General features: G+C 45.7%; 1 protein-coding gene across 11 annotated transcripts in view; it reads right to left on the bottom strand.

Moving 5' to 3' along the window:
• NHSL1 (NHS like 1) overlaps positions 1-15,511 on the bottom strand; it is a 258,599-nt gene that overhangs the window by 95,040 nt on the left and 148,048 nt on the right. Inside the window, exon 1 of one of the 11 annotated variants that reach the window (XM_075597811.1) lies at positions 15,326-15,506. The exons of the other annotated variants lie outside the window; for them this stretch is intronic. Within the exon in view, the coding sequence (XP_075453926.1) occupies positions 15,326-15,473 (148 nt within the window). The 5' untranslated portion in view covers positions 15,474-15,506. Of the gene's footprint in view, positions 1-15,325; positions 15,507-15,511 lie in introns of those variants that run through there. 11 annotated transcript variants of the gene reach the window in all.

Genomic DNA, 15,511 nt, shown 5'->3' with positions numbered 1-15,511 from the left:
TTTCTCTTTTTCTTTTTGTTCCTATAAACACTGATTTATTTATCACGTGTCAGGATCCGAGCGAACAAAGCACAGATTAAATACACTAAAAGCTGTGCATGTCTGCAACATTGCTCATTTCCATCCTACAAAGAGCTCTTAGTCTTCTGATTCATATCACCTTTGAACCCCGACTTCTGAATCAACCAAATTTTATTTTTCTAAGTAGGGAAAGGTGGGTTATTAGCAATAACAATCTGACGAGTCAGAAAAACCATGAAACTTCAATAAATCACTGTCTCAAAGTAAAGCAGCAAAGAGAGTCTGAGGGGCTTATACATTCATCTGCGATAGTGCCCATTTGGGCACTGTAGCACGGAAACTCCCATTGGCTTCAATGGGAGTTTCCATGCAATAGTGATGCAATCCACACGATCACAGTGTAAAGGATAACCCCCTTAGCGTGTAGTGTGTGTTTTCTAAGCCATCTTTCAAAAGAAGTTTAAACTATTCCATAACATCGTGTAAGTAGATCGCCGATGCTTTTTTAAGCTGTTTGGACTGCCTCTTTATAAACCTGAAAAGGTCTCAGAACCTTAAAGCTGCAGTTCAGTCAATATCCTGCATGTGTATTTTTTTTAATAAATCAGTTCTGTAGCAAGAAAAAATACTTTTAGCATTTTCTGTTTTTAAAAAAACAACTTTGAAAGACCAATTTTCTTGTATTCTATTTTAACAGCCATTTACTAAGGCACTGCCCCTTCATGTCCTGTCACAAGCCCTGACACACCCCTTTGTCAGCCCTGCCCTCCCTCTAGCACATGTCAGTGCAGGAATGCTCATTAATATTCATGAGCTTCCATTAAGTGACAGAAGCAAATAAAAACATATCCCTTCTCTAATGATGTCACCAAATTTCGCCGATCAATACATGGAGAACAAATTGACCTGCAGCTATACAGTTCTTTAGGTAATTAGAGATTTCCCACATGAAACTATTGAAGTAAAAAAAATAAAAAAATAAAAAAGACTGAACTGCAGCTTTAAACACCAGTTAAAGTACCTAACCCTTAGCTGCATCACATATAATGCTCCAGTGTCAGAGTCCCATGCACCAAAAGAGTTACAACCTCTAGAGTTTTAAAAAGCACTTCTTTATCTAGAAACTTCAACAATATACTCAGGCATGAGGAATCCGTACTGTAGGGGGGCGCGCAAACTTCCTGACCTGCGCCCCCCTGCCTGGCAGCCGCAGCGTTCCTGCCCCCCCCCCCCCCCATCTCCAAGGACACGGCGTCAAATGACGCCACGGGTCATGTGAAGTCACGTCATGTGACCCCGCCGCGTCGCTGTAGAGCCGGCAGAGATCAGGTACGCGAGTTTACAGAGGCCTCACACCTCCCCCGGCATTTAATTTAAATGCATTGGGGAGAGCGCGGGGCGTCTATAACTGCCGCGCCCTCCGGTTTGCGCACCCCTCTTGTAGGGGGAACACTGCATACATAGCCCTTATTTTTAAAACATTCTCCGTTCGATTTGGAAACCAGAAACGGTGGAGAGGGGAACACCCCAAAACATAAATTACACTACACTCAAAATTGGGAATCACTTTTTTTTTAACCAAATATAAAAACATACAAGACAGTAATTGATAATAAAGCAATATACATTTAACATTGGGGAAACGAAAGAATATACAGCAATATAACAAAGCAGAAAATGACACACAAATGATGGGATTGGAACCCCCGAAACATCCTGCCAGCCCCTCATAACCATTTGTAGGACGTCCCGCTGTCATTCTTTGTATACGTTTCCCTTTTTCAATGTATATTTATTTATTATCAGCAATTGTCTTGTATATTTTTATATTTGGATTAAAAAAAAATGCTATGGCATCTTGTAATTTTACATTGGGTTTAACACAACATATTTAAGGCCAGCATCAGGTTTAGTAACAGTCTCATCCTAGGATTGGTCATCAAGGAAACGAAAAGCAACATCATGTAAAAAATAAAACTAAACATATGAAGACAACACAAAGTACAGTAGTACGTTCTTAAAATAGTGTATAGTTGTTATCTAAGAATAACTACAGTACCAATTTGATCCATTAAAAGGTACGGTCATACATGGAATCCGTTAGAACGAATGGCCGTGATATAGCCAACATATTGATTTGTTTTTATTATAAATCTAAGTATAAATTCATGTATAATATACACATAATAAATTACCTTTTGGCAGTGTATGCTGGCGATGTTTGTTGCGTGTGCGGTTAGCGAGTAGACATGGATGACTGACGCTTCAATGAAGGAGATGTAAAGGATTGTAGATGAGAGCTTTTGCATTGCCTCCCAGTACAAGGTATACAGTTACGGAGGATCCATCCCTGGGATAGTGCCGGGGCAGGAGAAGGGAGAGAGGTGGGATGAAATGCCACGTCAAGGCCAAGAAGGTAGAAGCATGTACAGCAGGGGTGAGCAAACTTTTTATGCCGAGCCCCCCTTTTCATCCATGAAATTTCTCGGGCCCCCCCTCTGCCTGATGTAATCAAAATCACATGACGTCAGCGCACGTGAGCTGGTTCAGCCATTGAGGGCGAACCAGCTTTGTAACGCCCCCGCCACGCGTCTACAAAAAAAGTATTTATAGCACAAATTACATAACTTAAAAATAAATATTATAATATTTGTCTAATAGCGTTCCCATTTTTGCTGTATTATTAATCTCTCTCTTCCCGCCACATTAGAACACCTCAGGACCTCTCTAACCTCTTCCAGTCTCTCCCTGTATTTCTCACTCCCCCTCCAGTCCCTCTCTATTCCTCCCCTCAGTGTCTCCCCCTCCCCCCCCACTCTCTTTCCCTCCCCCCAGTGTGTGTCTCTTTCTCCCTCCCCCCATTGTCTCTCACTCTCTCCCCTCTTCCAGTCTCTCCAACTCCCTGTATTTCTCACTCCCCCTCCAGTCCCTCTCTATCCCTCCCCTCAGTGTCTCCCCCCACTCTCTTTCCCTCCCCCTGTGTGTCTCTCTCTCTTTCTCCCTCCCCCTAGTGTCCCCCTCCCTCCATTGTCTCTCACTCTCCTGCCAGCCATTGCCTCTCCCTCCCCCCAGTGTCTCTCTTGCACTCTCCAACCAGCTATTGTTTCTCCCTCCACCCGGTGTCTCTCTCACACTCTCCCTCCAGCCATTGTGTGTCTCTCTCCCTCCTGCCAGTTTCTCCCTCCCTCCCACCAATGTCTCTCTCATCCCCATCCCCATGTAGCTCTTTCAGCCCCCCCTCCCCATGTCACACTCACTCTCACCCCTCCCCATCTCACACTCTCACCCCCCTCATGTCACTCACACCCTCCCCATGCCTCAGTCTCACACTCACTCCCCCATGTCCCAGTCTCACCCCCCATGTCCCAGTCTCACTCCCCCCCATGTCCCAGTCTCACTCCCCCCCATGTCCCAGTCTCACTCCCCCCCATGTCCCAGTCTCACTCCCCCCCATGTCCCAGTCTCACTCCCCCCCATGTCCCAGTCTCACTCCCCCCCATGTCCCAGTCTCACTCCCCCCCATGTCCCAGTCTCACTCCCCCCCATGTCCCAGTCTCACTCCCCCATGTCCCAGTCTCACTCCCCCCCATGTCCCAGTCTCACTCCCCCCCATGTCCCAGTCTCACTCCCCCCCATGTCCCAGTCTCACTCCCCCCCATGTCCCAGTCTCACTCCCCCCCATGTCCCAGTCTCACTCCCCCCCCATGTCCCAGTCTCACTCCCCCCCATGTCCCAGTCTCACTCCCCCCCATGTCCCAGTCTCACTCCCCCCCATGTCCCAGTCTCACTCCCCCCCCATGTCCCAGTCTCACTCCCCCCCATGTCCCAGTCTCACTCCCCCCCATGTCCCAGTCTCACTCCCCCCCATGTCCCAGTCTCACTCCCCCCCATGTCCCAGTCTCACTCCCCCCCCATGTCCCAGTCTCACTCCCCCCCCATGTCCCAGTCTCACTCCCCCCCCATGTCCCAGTCTCACTCCCCCCCATGTCCCAGTCTCACTCCCCCCCATGTCCCAGTCTCACTCCCCCCCATGTCCCAGTCTCACTCCCCCCCATGTCCCAGTCTCACTCCCCCCCATGTCCCAGTCTCACTCCCCCCCATGTCCCAGTCTCACTCCCCCCCATGTCCCAGTCTCACTCCCCCCCATGTCCCAGTCTCACTCCCCCCCATGTCCCAGTCTCACTCCCCCCATGTCCCAGTCTCACTCCCCCCCATGTCCCAGTCTCACTCCCCCCCATGTCCCAGTCTCACTCCCCCCCATGTCCCAGTCTCACTCCCCCCCATGTGCCAGTCTCACTCCCCCCCATGTCCCAGTCTCACTCCCCCCCATGTCCCAGTCTCACTCCCCCCCATGTCCCAGTCTCACTCCCCCCCATGTCCCAGTCTCACTCCCCCCCATGTCCCAGTCTCACTCCCCCATGTCCCAGTCTCACTCCCCCATGTCCCAGTCTCACTCCCCCATGTCCCAGTCTCACTCCCCCCCATGTCCCAGTCTCACTCCCCCATGTCCCAGTCTCACTCCCCCATGTCCCAGTCTCACTCCCCCATGTCCCAGTCTCACTCCCCCATGTCCCAGTCTCACCATGTCCCAGTCTCACTCCCCCATGTCCCAGTCTCACTCCCCCATGTGCCAGTCTCACTCCCCCACGTGCCAGTCTCACTCCCCCACGTGCCAGTCTCACTCCCCCACGTGCCAGTCTCACTCCCCCATGTGCCAGTCTCACTCCCCCATGTGCCAGTCTCACTCCCCCATGTGCCAGTCTCACTCACCACCTCTCCCCATGTCACACGCTGATGCAGGAAGCAACGAAATGCTGCTGTGTACTGTAGCACAGCGCAGCACAGCGCCACCTAATGGCCAAAAGAAAAATTGCAGCTGCAGACGGCTTTTTTCCCTCTGCTCCTGGCAAAATCGCGCTGCTTCCTGCGCCCCCCCTAAACAATCTTGCGCCCCCCAGGGGGGCGCGCCCCCCAGTTTGCGCACCGCTGATGTACAGTATGGGCAACAATAGAAGGATATGTTCCCATCCCCGCAACAATGCAAATATTATGGGTATTTGCTGCACACCAAAAAAAAGTAAATAGTGATACTTTTACCGGTGCTCCTTCGTCCCAGAGAAAACCTGCATCTCGTTCAATGTATACAATATGATGGATGGACAAGGACACAGATTTGAATCAAGAAAGAGAATTTATTGTGCCATAGTCTATGGCAGCAGCGTGCAAACTGGGGGGCGCGACCCCTATGGGGGGGCGTGTCTGCGGGGGGGGGGCACGCGGTTTGCTATGGCAACATGTCATGACGCCGGAGCCGAGGTAAGGGGGGGAGGGGGTGAGGTGACCGCTGTAAGGGGGGCGCAGGGAAAAAAGTTTGCACCCCCTGGTCTATGGCAGAATAAATTCTCTCTCTTTTTTTTAACCAAATCCGTTTGCCCTTGTCCATCAATCGTATTCCCATCCCCCCAACCTCACACTTTGTCCTGAAAATAAAAATGGTAAACCTGAAATAATTAGAACTGTATTTCAGAAAGCTTTTCTCCCAATGGGACTCCAAGAGCTTCACCATACAGGATTGTTACACACAGTCCCTGCTCAGAGGAGCTTACAATCTAGGTTTTTGGTGCCTGATGCACAGGGAGATGAAGGGACTTTCCCAATATCACAAGGATCTGACACCGGGATTTGACCCAGGTTCCTCTGCTTGAAACCATGTGACATTATCAGTGAGTGTCTGCACTCGCTGTGCCGCTCCTTCAGCCTCAATCCAGTTCCATTCCCCCTACAATCTGAAAGGTTCTTCCATCAGTATTTCCCATTGCAAGGTGATGCTTTATGCTCTGCCCCTTTTTGACACCGTAGCTGCTCCTAGAATAAATGTGTACAAACCCAGGCACACTTCACAACTGGGACACACAGCTGGTAGATTATAGTGATTTCAAGGCCAATTCAACAGACAGCTGCGAAAGCAGCCAGACAATGGGGAATTTGCCCGGAGCGTTAACCCTCTCTCTCACCTTTGGAGAAGGACATTCTGCCACGCCAGGAACTACCGTCTTTGCCGTCCGAACAGCTTGTGTTCCAATGCGTCGGCAATGGGGAAATGTGCGGGACTCGTGTTAATGATCATTTTCAGCTTTGTCTGAAACAGCTACAGTATGAGGCGACAAAACAGAAGGGGGGGCGTGTATCGACGTAAAGGAAGTGCGCACAGAAGTTGGATTTGACGCGTTGCTCCGTGTGCTGCTCGGGTTTGTGTCAAGTGTAGGAAAAGGTTTCTTGCCCGTGACGCAAATTGTTACCCAGAAAGTTTACGCCACCTCGGCAGATTTTTCTGACGCAAATACAAGATAAAGTGGCATCAGGAGAGTTTGTTACAGCTCATTATAAACTGGGCGCCATGCATAGCCGCCCTAACCACATCATTCATGTGTCCCGCCCCTAATAACAAGCTCATGCACCCCGCCCAAAACTTGGAGAGAAGACCTCGATACATTGACGCAAAATGTAAATGATGCAATGTACATACATTTCCAAAGCTATGGGGGGGGGGGGGGATTATATAAAGGCAAATCCTAGCAAATGGATTCCCATTGGCAGACTTCCCATTAGTCCCGGGCCTAGGGCAGCATGTGCTATCGGTGTTTGACTCGCGCCGCCCACCGCGTGCAGGATCGACACGTACTGCTTGCCACTTGTGCGCCTCTGCGATCGGCACTTGCCAGCCACTCGGGCACAAATCAGCGCACATGCGTGGCTGGCAAGAGGACATCGCCACGGCAACGGGGCGGCACCAGGTAACTGGCTGAGGCCAGGTCCCCACTGGCTACTGCAGCAAGAGTCGCCCCACTGAGAGGGGGGGCTGCTGCGCTGCGCCGACAGAAACTCCTGCTCTCAAGAAAATTGAATTGAGATCAGGAGTCGCGACGGAGCGCTAGGCCACGCCCCCGGCGGTTCACCCAATGAGGGCAAACCTGCCGGGTGACGTCACGGCCGCGCCCCCGTCACGCTCCCCCATGTCTTTCCCCCTGCAGACCGGGGGACTCGGCTGCACGCGCCGCCTGCAGCGCAGGCACTGGGGCCGATTTGATTCAAAAAAGAACATTTATTGTACCCTAGACTACTGACTACAACAATTTCTCTTTTTTAAAATCCGACACGATTTCTCAAATCCTTGCAGTTAAAAGCATAACTATACATATTAGATCGTGCACAATACAGACTGCTTTAGCCATTTCTCAAAAAGGAGGAGTAGGGGGCAGCAGGGATTCCAAGTTAAATTGATCAGAGCTAAAAATCACAAAACGTCACCATTTTATTTCTTTATTTTAAACACGCAAAGAATGTTTCACATTATAAACCACAGATAATCTGCAAAGTATGAAGATGATCTGCAAGCCGCTGCCAGCTCCTATTACAGAGAATGGTTTTTAAATAAAACAGTCACACATAGTGGGTGAAAAAATGCCTGCATCCTTCCAACGCTTCCATCAGCCTTAATGTGAAGGTTTTACTTATCGGAGGAGGTTTTGCTCGATCCAGAGTCCGCAGAATTCAAGCAATTCAGCTACTTGCAGTATGTTAATCTGTGTGTGACCGACGATGGCATCATGATTAGTTTGCCAACGAAGAACAAAAAGAAAAGCAAATGTGAACTTCTGGTTCGAGAACTGATAAACAGTATTATCACCCAAAGGCATTATAGATGGTACAAGCCCTCAAAAGCAATGGGCTACCAAGGAAATTTTACATTAAAAAAAATTATATATCTATATATTAAAACATATCCTTTCTTGCATATTTAAAAAACAAACAAAAAAAATGTTTTAAAAGGTCTATCGGTTCTATTAACCTATGAAATATGCCACTGTCCTTAGCTCACTTTGTCCTAGGGAGGGACTGACCCTTTAAAGCCAATTTGATTGCTACGGACATCTGCAAGTGCTACCCCAGCTCTGCGGGACGGCAGAACAGCAGGAAGAGAGGATGCCACAAATATGCAACCCTTGTAATACTATACTTAAAAAATGCAAACTGGTTACTTCATGTGACTCTTCCCAGGGGACGCCTAGAAATGGTTCAGGTACACTGAAAGATGTGCACATTATTTCATTCCCTTTCAGGCCATCGCTCTATGACAGCGGTGCGCAAACTGGGGGGCGCGAGACTGACTGCCGGGGGGCGCAGAGTTTACAGAGGCCCCGCGCGCTTCTCAAGGGCACTTAAAGTAAGTGCCGGGGAAGCGACAAAGGCCTCTGTAAACTTCACTTACCTTGGCCCGGCGGCGTCTTAGATGTGTCGCCATGCAACGTGGCGTCAAATGACGCCGCGAGATCATGGGAACGGGACGTCACGACTCCGAGGTAAGAGGAGCTGCGGAGAGAGGGGAAGAGCCGGCAGGGGGCGCAGGGGAAAAAGGTTTGCGCTCCCCCTGCTCTATGGGGCAGATTCATCAAGCGCAGGTACGGGATAGCACATTCCATTGAAGTCAATGGAAGATAACTCCCGATCACATGCGCTAATAAGCACTGGTGCTTGAGGAATCTGCCCCTGTGTGGTGTTGTACGTTTACAACATGATGAGTGCGGTTAAGCCTGGAAAGACTATGTAGATCAAGTCATGTTTGTGGCACTTGGATGCTAGAAGAGAATTGGTGTCCACTAGGAAACAAAAAGCACAGAGCATGTGTGTGATGCTTTCCAGTCTGACTTGTATAACGCAATGGCCTAAAATAACTCACAGCTAGATAGCAGGCACCTTCCTCTTCACACGTACATATACACTGCCAATACAGCCCAACTTATAAGACTTTAGAGGTGCAGTGCCACCTAACTGTAGGGCCAAACTGAACTGATTGCCGTAACATTTTTAATATATTAAAATAAAGTGCATAATGCTGAAAAGTAATGTCAGTGAATACTGTAATCTGAAGTTCAGGATGGGTTTTAAAGGAGCAGGCCAAGCTGCTTAAAAAAAATATTATTTTTTGTTTATTTTAATATATGCAGCATTTAATTACCGTTATTGGAAACTAATTACCTAAGCTGCCCATCGATTAGCAAAATCCTGTTTCCCAGGGCTCACTAAATGGCTGCCTTTCACTTTCAATCAATTCTTCAGTCAGTGTAACTCAGCAGCTACAATGTATTCTTATATTACTAAGGTAACATTATCTATTGTTACAGTTTAAAGCTCAAACTGCTGGGAACATTGGCAACGAGTCATCACAAACAGGGAAGGGTTACAAAGATCTGGCACTGCTGGGGAGGTGGGATAAAACCCTGCTATAGAAATCAAAGGATGCTCAGTATATTAAAACTCATGAAAAAAATGGCATTAAGAGTTGAATTTTAAAATAAAAGCTAGTAAGTTATCTAGTACCACAAAAATTATTAAAAAAATAAAAATAAAAAAACCACGTAGGATATTTCTTGGCTTTCTCCTTTAATAAAAGCAGCATTCCATTGAGGAAAAAAACATTTCCCTCCTCTCCCCCCTCAGGTATTAAGCAGGGGGTCTCCGGAGTTGAACCGCAGTCATTTCAGCTTTAGGGGCCCAGTTTCCGCAGCGATCCTTACCAGAAAAGGTGCTGCTAGTACCTCCTGTAAGTATAAAGCTCCCACGTCATGTGACACAGGAGCTTTACAACTGCATATTGTTCACCCTGGAGGCAACAGCAGTGGGGGCTTGTATCGGAGGTTTGTACCTCGAGGAGCAGAGGTTCCCTGGAGCTAAAATGAACAAGGGTGCTGGAAACCCCCTGCGTCCCACTAATGCTTGTAAATTAAAAACTCCCCAGGCTTCTTTAAGGCCCTTATCGCCAACTTTTACCATCGCTTATATTTATCCGAGCTACAAAGGGTCGACCTAACGTCAAAAGATATATTAGAACGGCAAGAAACTGGACGCATTTAGCAATCCAACACACGCTCTATAATCTGATTTCTTAAAGGCATTAAATCACAGATTTAATTTATTAAAATCACACCACTCAGTTCATAGAGCAAAAAAGGTGTGGACAGCAGTCGCCACTGCAGATCGCTCTGGAAATAATGGTTACTGTTGTAAAGAGTGAACGTGGCTCTGAGGATCAGTCACGACCAACAATGAGTATTTGCCAAGTTGTCCCCAGCCCTCCAAAAACGTTAAAAAAAAACCTGACAGTTTATTTTATTAGTGCATCATAGTGGGACACGGCTCAGGCCTACGTTCAATCCTGGAACGCTCCCAATGTTGCTGTTCTAAGGGCTGTGCTATAATACAGCTCCCCCCACAAAAATCAGCAGAAGAAACAAGATACCCGATGAAGAACCCCGAAGTTTGAAAGCTTGTAACATATCAAATACTTGTTGGTTAAATAAAAAGGCATCATACCACCTACTCCAACCTTTGTTACTACGTGGAAGACCAACACGGCAAGAGCAAGGCAATTTTAAAAACAAAAAATACCAATACCAATTAAAACAGCAGCCTACGGTAATCACCATTTGAGAGATCATTTCCTGTCCAACGCTGTTTTTATTCTTTTAATCTGAAGTTTCGCTCAGGAGATATACGCGGTTAAAATATTACGTGTCCGGGAGGTTAAAATGAAGCTCCTCCCAGACCAATCTAAAGGCCGCACATGGCAAACACAAACTAGAAATTAAGATAATTATGACAACACAACAATTAAATATAAAGGATAGGACATGAAGAGGGGATAAGACAATAACATTATAGGAGTTAAACTCTGATCTTGCTTGTCACCTACCCCTAACCAATAGGAGCCAATAGAAAGAACCTGTGATTGTCAAGTTGGGTGCGGGACACATTTTGAGAAGAAGCATGACTACATTTATTCCCAGCCTTCAGTTTTAAAAGCTTTTTCATGGCTTCTCTCTGCTACGCGGTACACTTATCCCTGCACACAACTAAACATAGTAAATCCAGCTAAACATCCAGCGCAGAATACGAGTCGTACTACTGGGCGTGAGGAACACCTCCTTGAGAATGAGTGGTCTAGTGGGAAGATCATTTCCTGTAAAGCCTATTGACCAGGCCTGAACCACAGCAGGAAAAGCAAGGTGATAGGCAGCTGGAGGTATAATTGCAATGAAATACTAACGTGCAGGGTCCACCAATGGTCACTTGCCAGTGAAATGTTTAATTAAGATGCAAGTATTCAGTCTGTGAGAGCATAGTTGGCAAATAAACCAAATTAATATGTCGTCCAAGATTAGTGCACCTAAAAAAAAATGAAAATAATAAAAACAAAAACAACAAAAAGTGTGGCTAAGCACAGAGCAGAATTGAAAACCATTTAGGGTAATGTAAGGCCAAAGTTTTAGAGCACAGCCACTGAAAGCAAACGCGCTCCAAAATGTTGCTCGTCTTGCTAAATATGCCTTTAAACAGGTCACAAGTACAGTGTGCAGGCTCCTTACTGCTCGTTCAACTCCCACTTACAAAACAGATTCCAAAGAGAAAGCCGTTTCTTCATCTTTTAAGATATCCTTGGGATAGGAATTTAACAATTCCTGCATAAACCCAACATGCAAAAGTTCTTGGCCGCTATGCTACCAGCATCTGGAATCGCTTGCTGTCAGCTGTTTTGCAAGACATGAAACCAATCCCTTCCTATATTCCAGTCTCTATTTCTCTGCTCTGATCCCAAGGCCAAAAAAAAAAAAATCACCTTTATTACAAAATTGCTTTTAAGCACATTTGTCCCAGAAAATTCATTTCGTTCAGGTCTTTAGAGAAGTCGTTTCTGATTCCATGCACTAGTCTGTTTTCTAAGGGTGGCCCAAGGTGGCATTCTAAGAATGTGTTTGCAGCCGTCGCACACGCAAGACAACTGGCGGGATTATGACCTGAAATATATAAACTGCAGCAGTGCCAATGTGAGATTCTCTAGGGAGTAATGAGTGTATGTTATGGATTTTATAAGACCTAAACATTCCTCTCATCTAATATTAGATCCCAAGACTTCCCCAGACCCACAGTTGTTACATGCAAAGACACACTGAGGCTTTGCTCTTTTTCTGGGCAGAAATACTGTAGTCAATGGAATTTAAAACATTTTCTTTGTGTATCAAATGCCAGGGCATTTGCTATGAAGAAATAATGCTGAGTGAAGCACTGAAGTACAGCAGATCTCAACTACGATAGAGGTCTACATGCCAGTCCAAAGAAAAAGTGTTTTAATGCACGGCACCACTTCTTTCTTCCACGTGAATTAACCCACTACCCTTCCGGCACATCACGATTACGGGATTGATGAGGTGTCTGGAAGAGGAGGAGTTTTCGTAAATTCCTGTTCCGGCTTAGATCACTTTCAGGGCTCCGCAGAACTGCTGAACACGATCTACTCTAGAATACGAGCAGGCAGCCCATGACGTGGCTACTACATCATGGGGCTCCTGGAGTGCCAGATCTTATGACATGGTGGCTACACCATATCATAGGTCAGCTGAAGTGTAAAACGCGAGACATTTTCCTATATCTGGTGCCTGAGCGGTTCATGCCGCCTCAAACCTGGCAGATACTTTGCCGGAGAAAAAGAATGAAGCACAGAAGTTGGCACATCCTATTATAAAATGTGCATCAGGTAACTTCTCTCTATTTCCACCTGCTGACAGTCATCAAATTGCGACTGGTGTACAGGAGGCAAAGCTGGGGCAAAGTGCCTAAATACATAGACAAAGGATACAAATAATAGTGTTTTTTTTTTTTCAAAATTGCACTGTTATACAGATTGATACCAAGGTAATGTCCCCACTAGTAACGGGATTAGAACTGAATAACAGACATTGATTTACCATCCCCAAAAATATTCCAGATTGGTATTTACAGCAAAAACTAATCCAGAGTGGAGAGGAAGTGACAAATCTGTCATACTAGGGTTGCCAAATTGATCTGGGTCACTTGCAAACAGCTATTGGAGATCTTCTCCATCCTTCACTGGATTTGTAGACCTTTGCTATATGATGTACATTTTTATTGAGGGTTTACCCCCACTTTAAAATGAAAGCCTTTTCCTGTCATAGAAGTAATAGGATTTAAACCTGTATAATACATACATAGTATATTATAATAGTGCTTTGATTGTTTGTAATTTCCACATAAACAGACTGTAAATTGAAATAACATCAGTACTAGACTACTGCCAACATTGGATGTTAAATAGGTTGGACTTGTACGCTTGCAACGGTTTCAAGAATCATCCTAAACACCACCTGCCAGTTCCCTTACCCCTTTATCGCCCATAGTGTGTTCACTCGGAGTCACAGGGACCAGTGAGATCATTGCATTATTGGTAGTTTTCCAGGGAAGATCGTGTTCACCATGCCTGGAGCAGGGAACATGGTCTATATAGAATGGAAGGACCCTCCTCTTCTATATTCATATCAGGAAGTGGGCACATAATGGCCACGCCATCAATACCCAAGCGATCACATGGTCGCGATTACAGAAAGCAGGCATTCCGGAAGCAGAGTTTAAGATGCAATCTCATCGATATTGCTTTATTTATTTTTTTTTTTTTTTTTTATGTGTAATAAGTCACAGGATGGTATTCTTTATTGAAAACGTTGTGTACTTTTTGAAGAAGAAACATGCAGATTCTTAAAACAATGTAGACATGGACAGACAGACATACATACTTATAATCTATGTTGGAACTTCTATTGTTAGTCCATGTTCTACAAGATGGAAGTAGCATGTGGCTATATTGTTCCATCTATGTTCAAAAAGTACTTCTGTAAGATCTACCCCAAAAATAAAGGCTCAGTTGTACAAACTAATACTCCCATAGGACACCGGGTGGTTTTCCATTAACAAAATCGTATCTGCAATAGGGCGTGTCCTGTAAAAACAAGTTTACGCCGTTCATGGGAATTAGTGGATTGCAACTAATGGTTATGGGAGACGGTATGATGATTCTAAAGGTTGGCTTGAAACAGTGTTGTAAACTATAATTTATCTATCTTGTTCTGTAAATAATGAAATAACTTACACAATCCTCCCTTGTGCACAACTGTCTTTGACCAAAACACAGAGAAGATATCCAAATGAAGCAAAAAAAAAAAAAATTTGATGGTGCGCACACACACACCACACACACACACCACACACATCACACACACACCACACACACACCACACACACACCACACACACACCACACCACACACCACACCACACACCACACACACCACACCACACACCACACACACACACACCACACACACACACCACACACACCACACACCACACACACACCTGCTTTAAATATTTTTCCGTTCATTAGCACAACATTACTTGTGAAAGACCAACATTCCTGCCCTAGCAACACCACATAGATCTGTTGGTTGTTGTTATTGATCATCGACCACAGATTGATAATAATGTAAAACAGCATATACGATTCAGCATTGCAAACAAAAGCTTCACAGATGGTATACTACATATCTAGAATACCTCATGCACGGTATATCCATTTCCCTCCTACTAGCTGGAAAAGTCAAACTCATTGCTAATACTATGAAACAATTCTCACAAGTAGACACAGTGCACATGCCCGGAGAACAAGTCACATCCTTGGTAATGACAGTTTAAGCATATGTCGAATCGTTTCACTGTATTCTTTGGACCACAACACTACCAGGGAAATCCCATTACTACCAGCAGCTGTTCATGTGCTTAACACTGGAAGACCTTTGCAAGGAATCTCAGAACTGAACGGGTTAGGCAAGGGGTGCACCACATAATGGGAGTTTGGCCAGGGAAGTACTGTTCAAATTTCACCATGGTGTACAAACAAAGGGAGTCAATTAAGGATCACTGTACAGCCATAATACTTAGTAGCTCTTGGCTAGAAATAGTGCTGTTTGCATATATGACCACTGTCACAGAGCATATTTCAATCCAGCTTTACAAGAGAGCTACTTTGCCATTGCAACAGTGTGACCCCAAATTCCATCAAGGCATTTACTGTGAAGGGAGCAGATCAAGTCACAGCAAAACGCCAAGCACGATTAATAAGGGGCGGGTGAGGTTTTTGGTGCAATCTGAAAAGCAGATTCTATTGTCACACTTATCATCAAGTCGGCATATTATTAGCAAGCACGCTAATGCACCAGAAGTGCTGGACAGAAACATGCAGCTCCCGTCCTTAACCTCACAGTAACCACTTCCCTGCCAGAGAAAGGCTGGAAAAAGGCTGGAAAAAGAAGAAATCTTTACACAAGGAAACTAGATCATATATATAAAATAAAAACTACGTTGCCTGGGACAAAATCACAGGCAAATAATCAATGTTTTACCTTTATGGCAAGAACAATGAAGAAGAACAATGGCTGTCCACAGCAAGGCTGCCGGAAAAGTTTCTCCAAGCTCTTTGCAAGCAAAGCCCCAAAAAACTGCTCCTCCCTCAGTAAGCCATTTCCAATAGGAATACAAAAATAAATACATTTTTTTTAAAAATGTAAAAATTGCAAAAGGGGTCCTCA

Source organism: Ascaphus truei, chromosome 4 (assembly GCF_040206685.1).
Source record: "Ascaphus truei isolate aAscTru1 chromosome 4, aAscTru1.hap1, whole genome shotgun sequence".
NCBI classification, from domain to species: Eukaryota; Metazoa; Chordata; class Amphibia; order Anura; family Ascaphidae; genus Ascaphus; species Ascaphus truei.
Note: the sequence above shows the minus strand (reverse complement) of the source record. Positions and strands in the feature narration are given on the sequence as shown.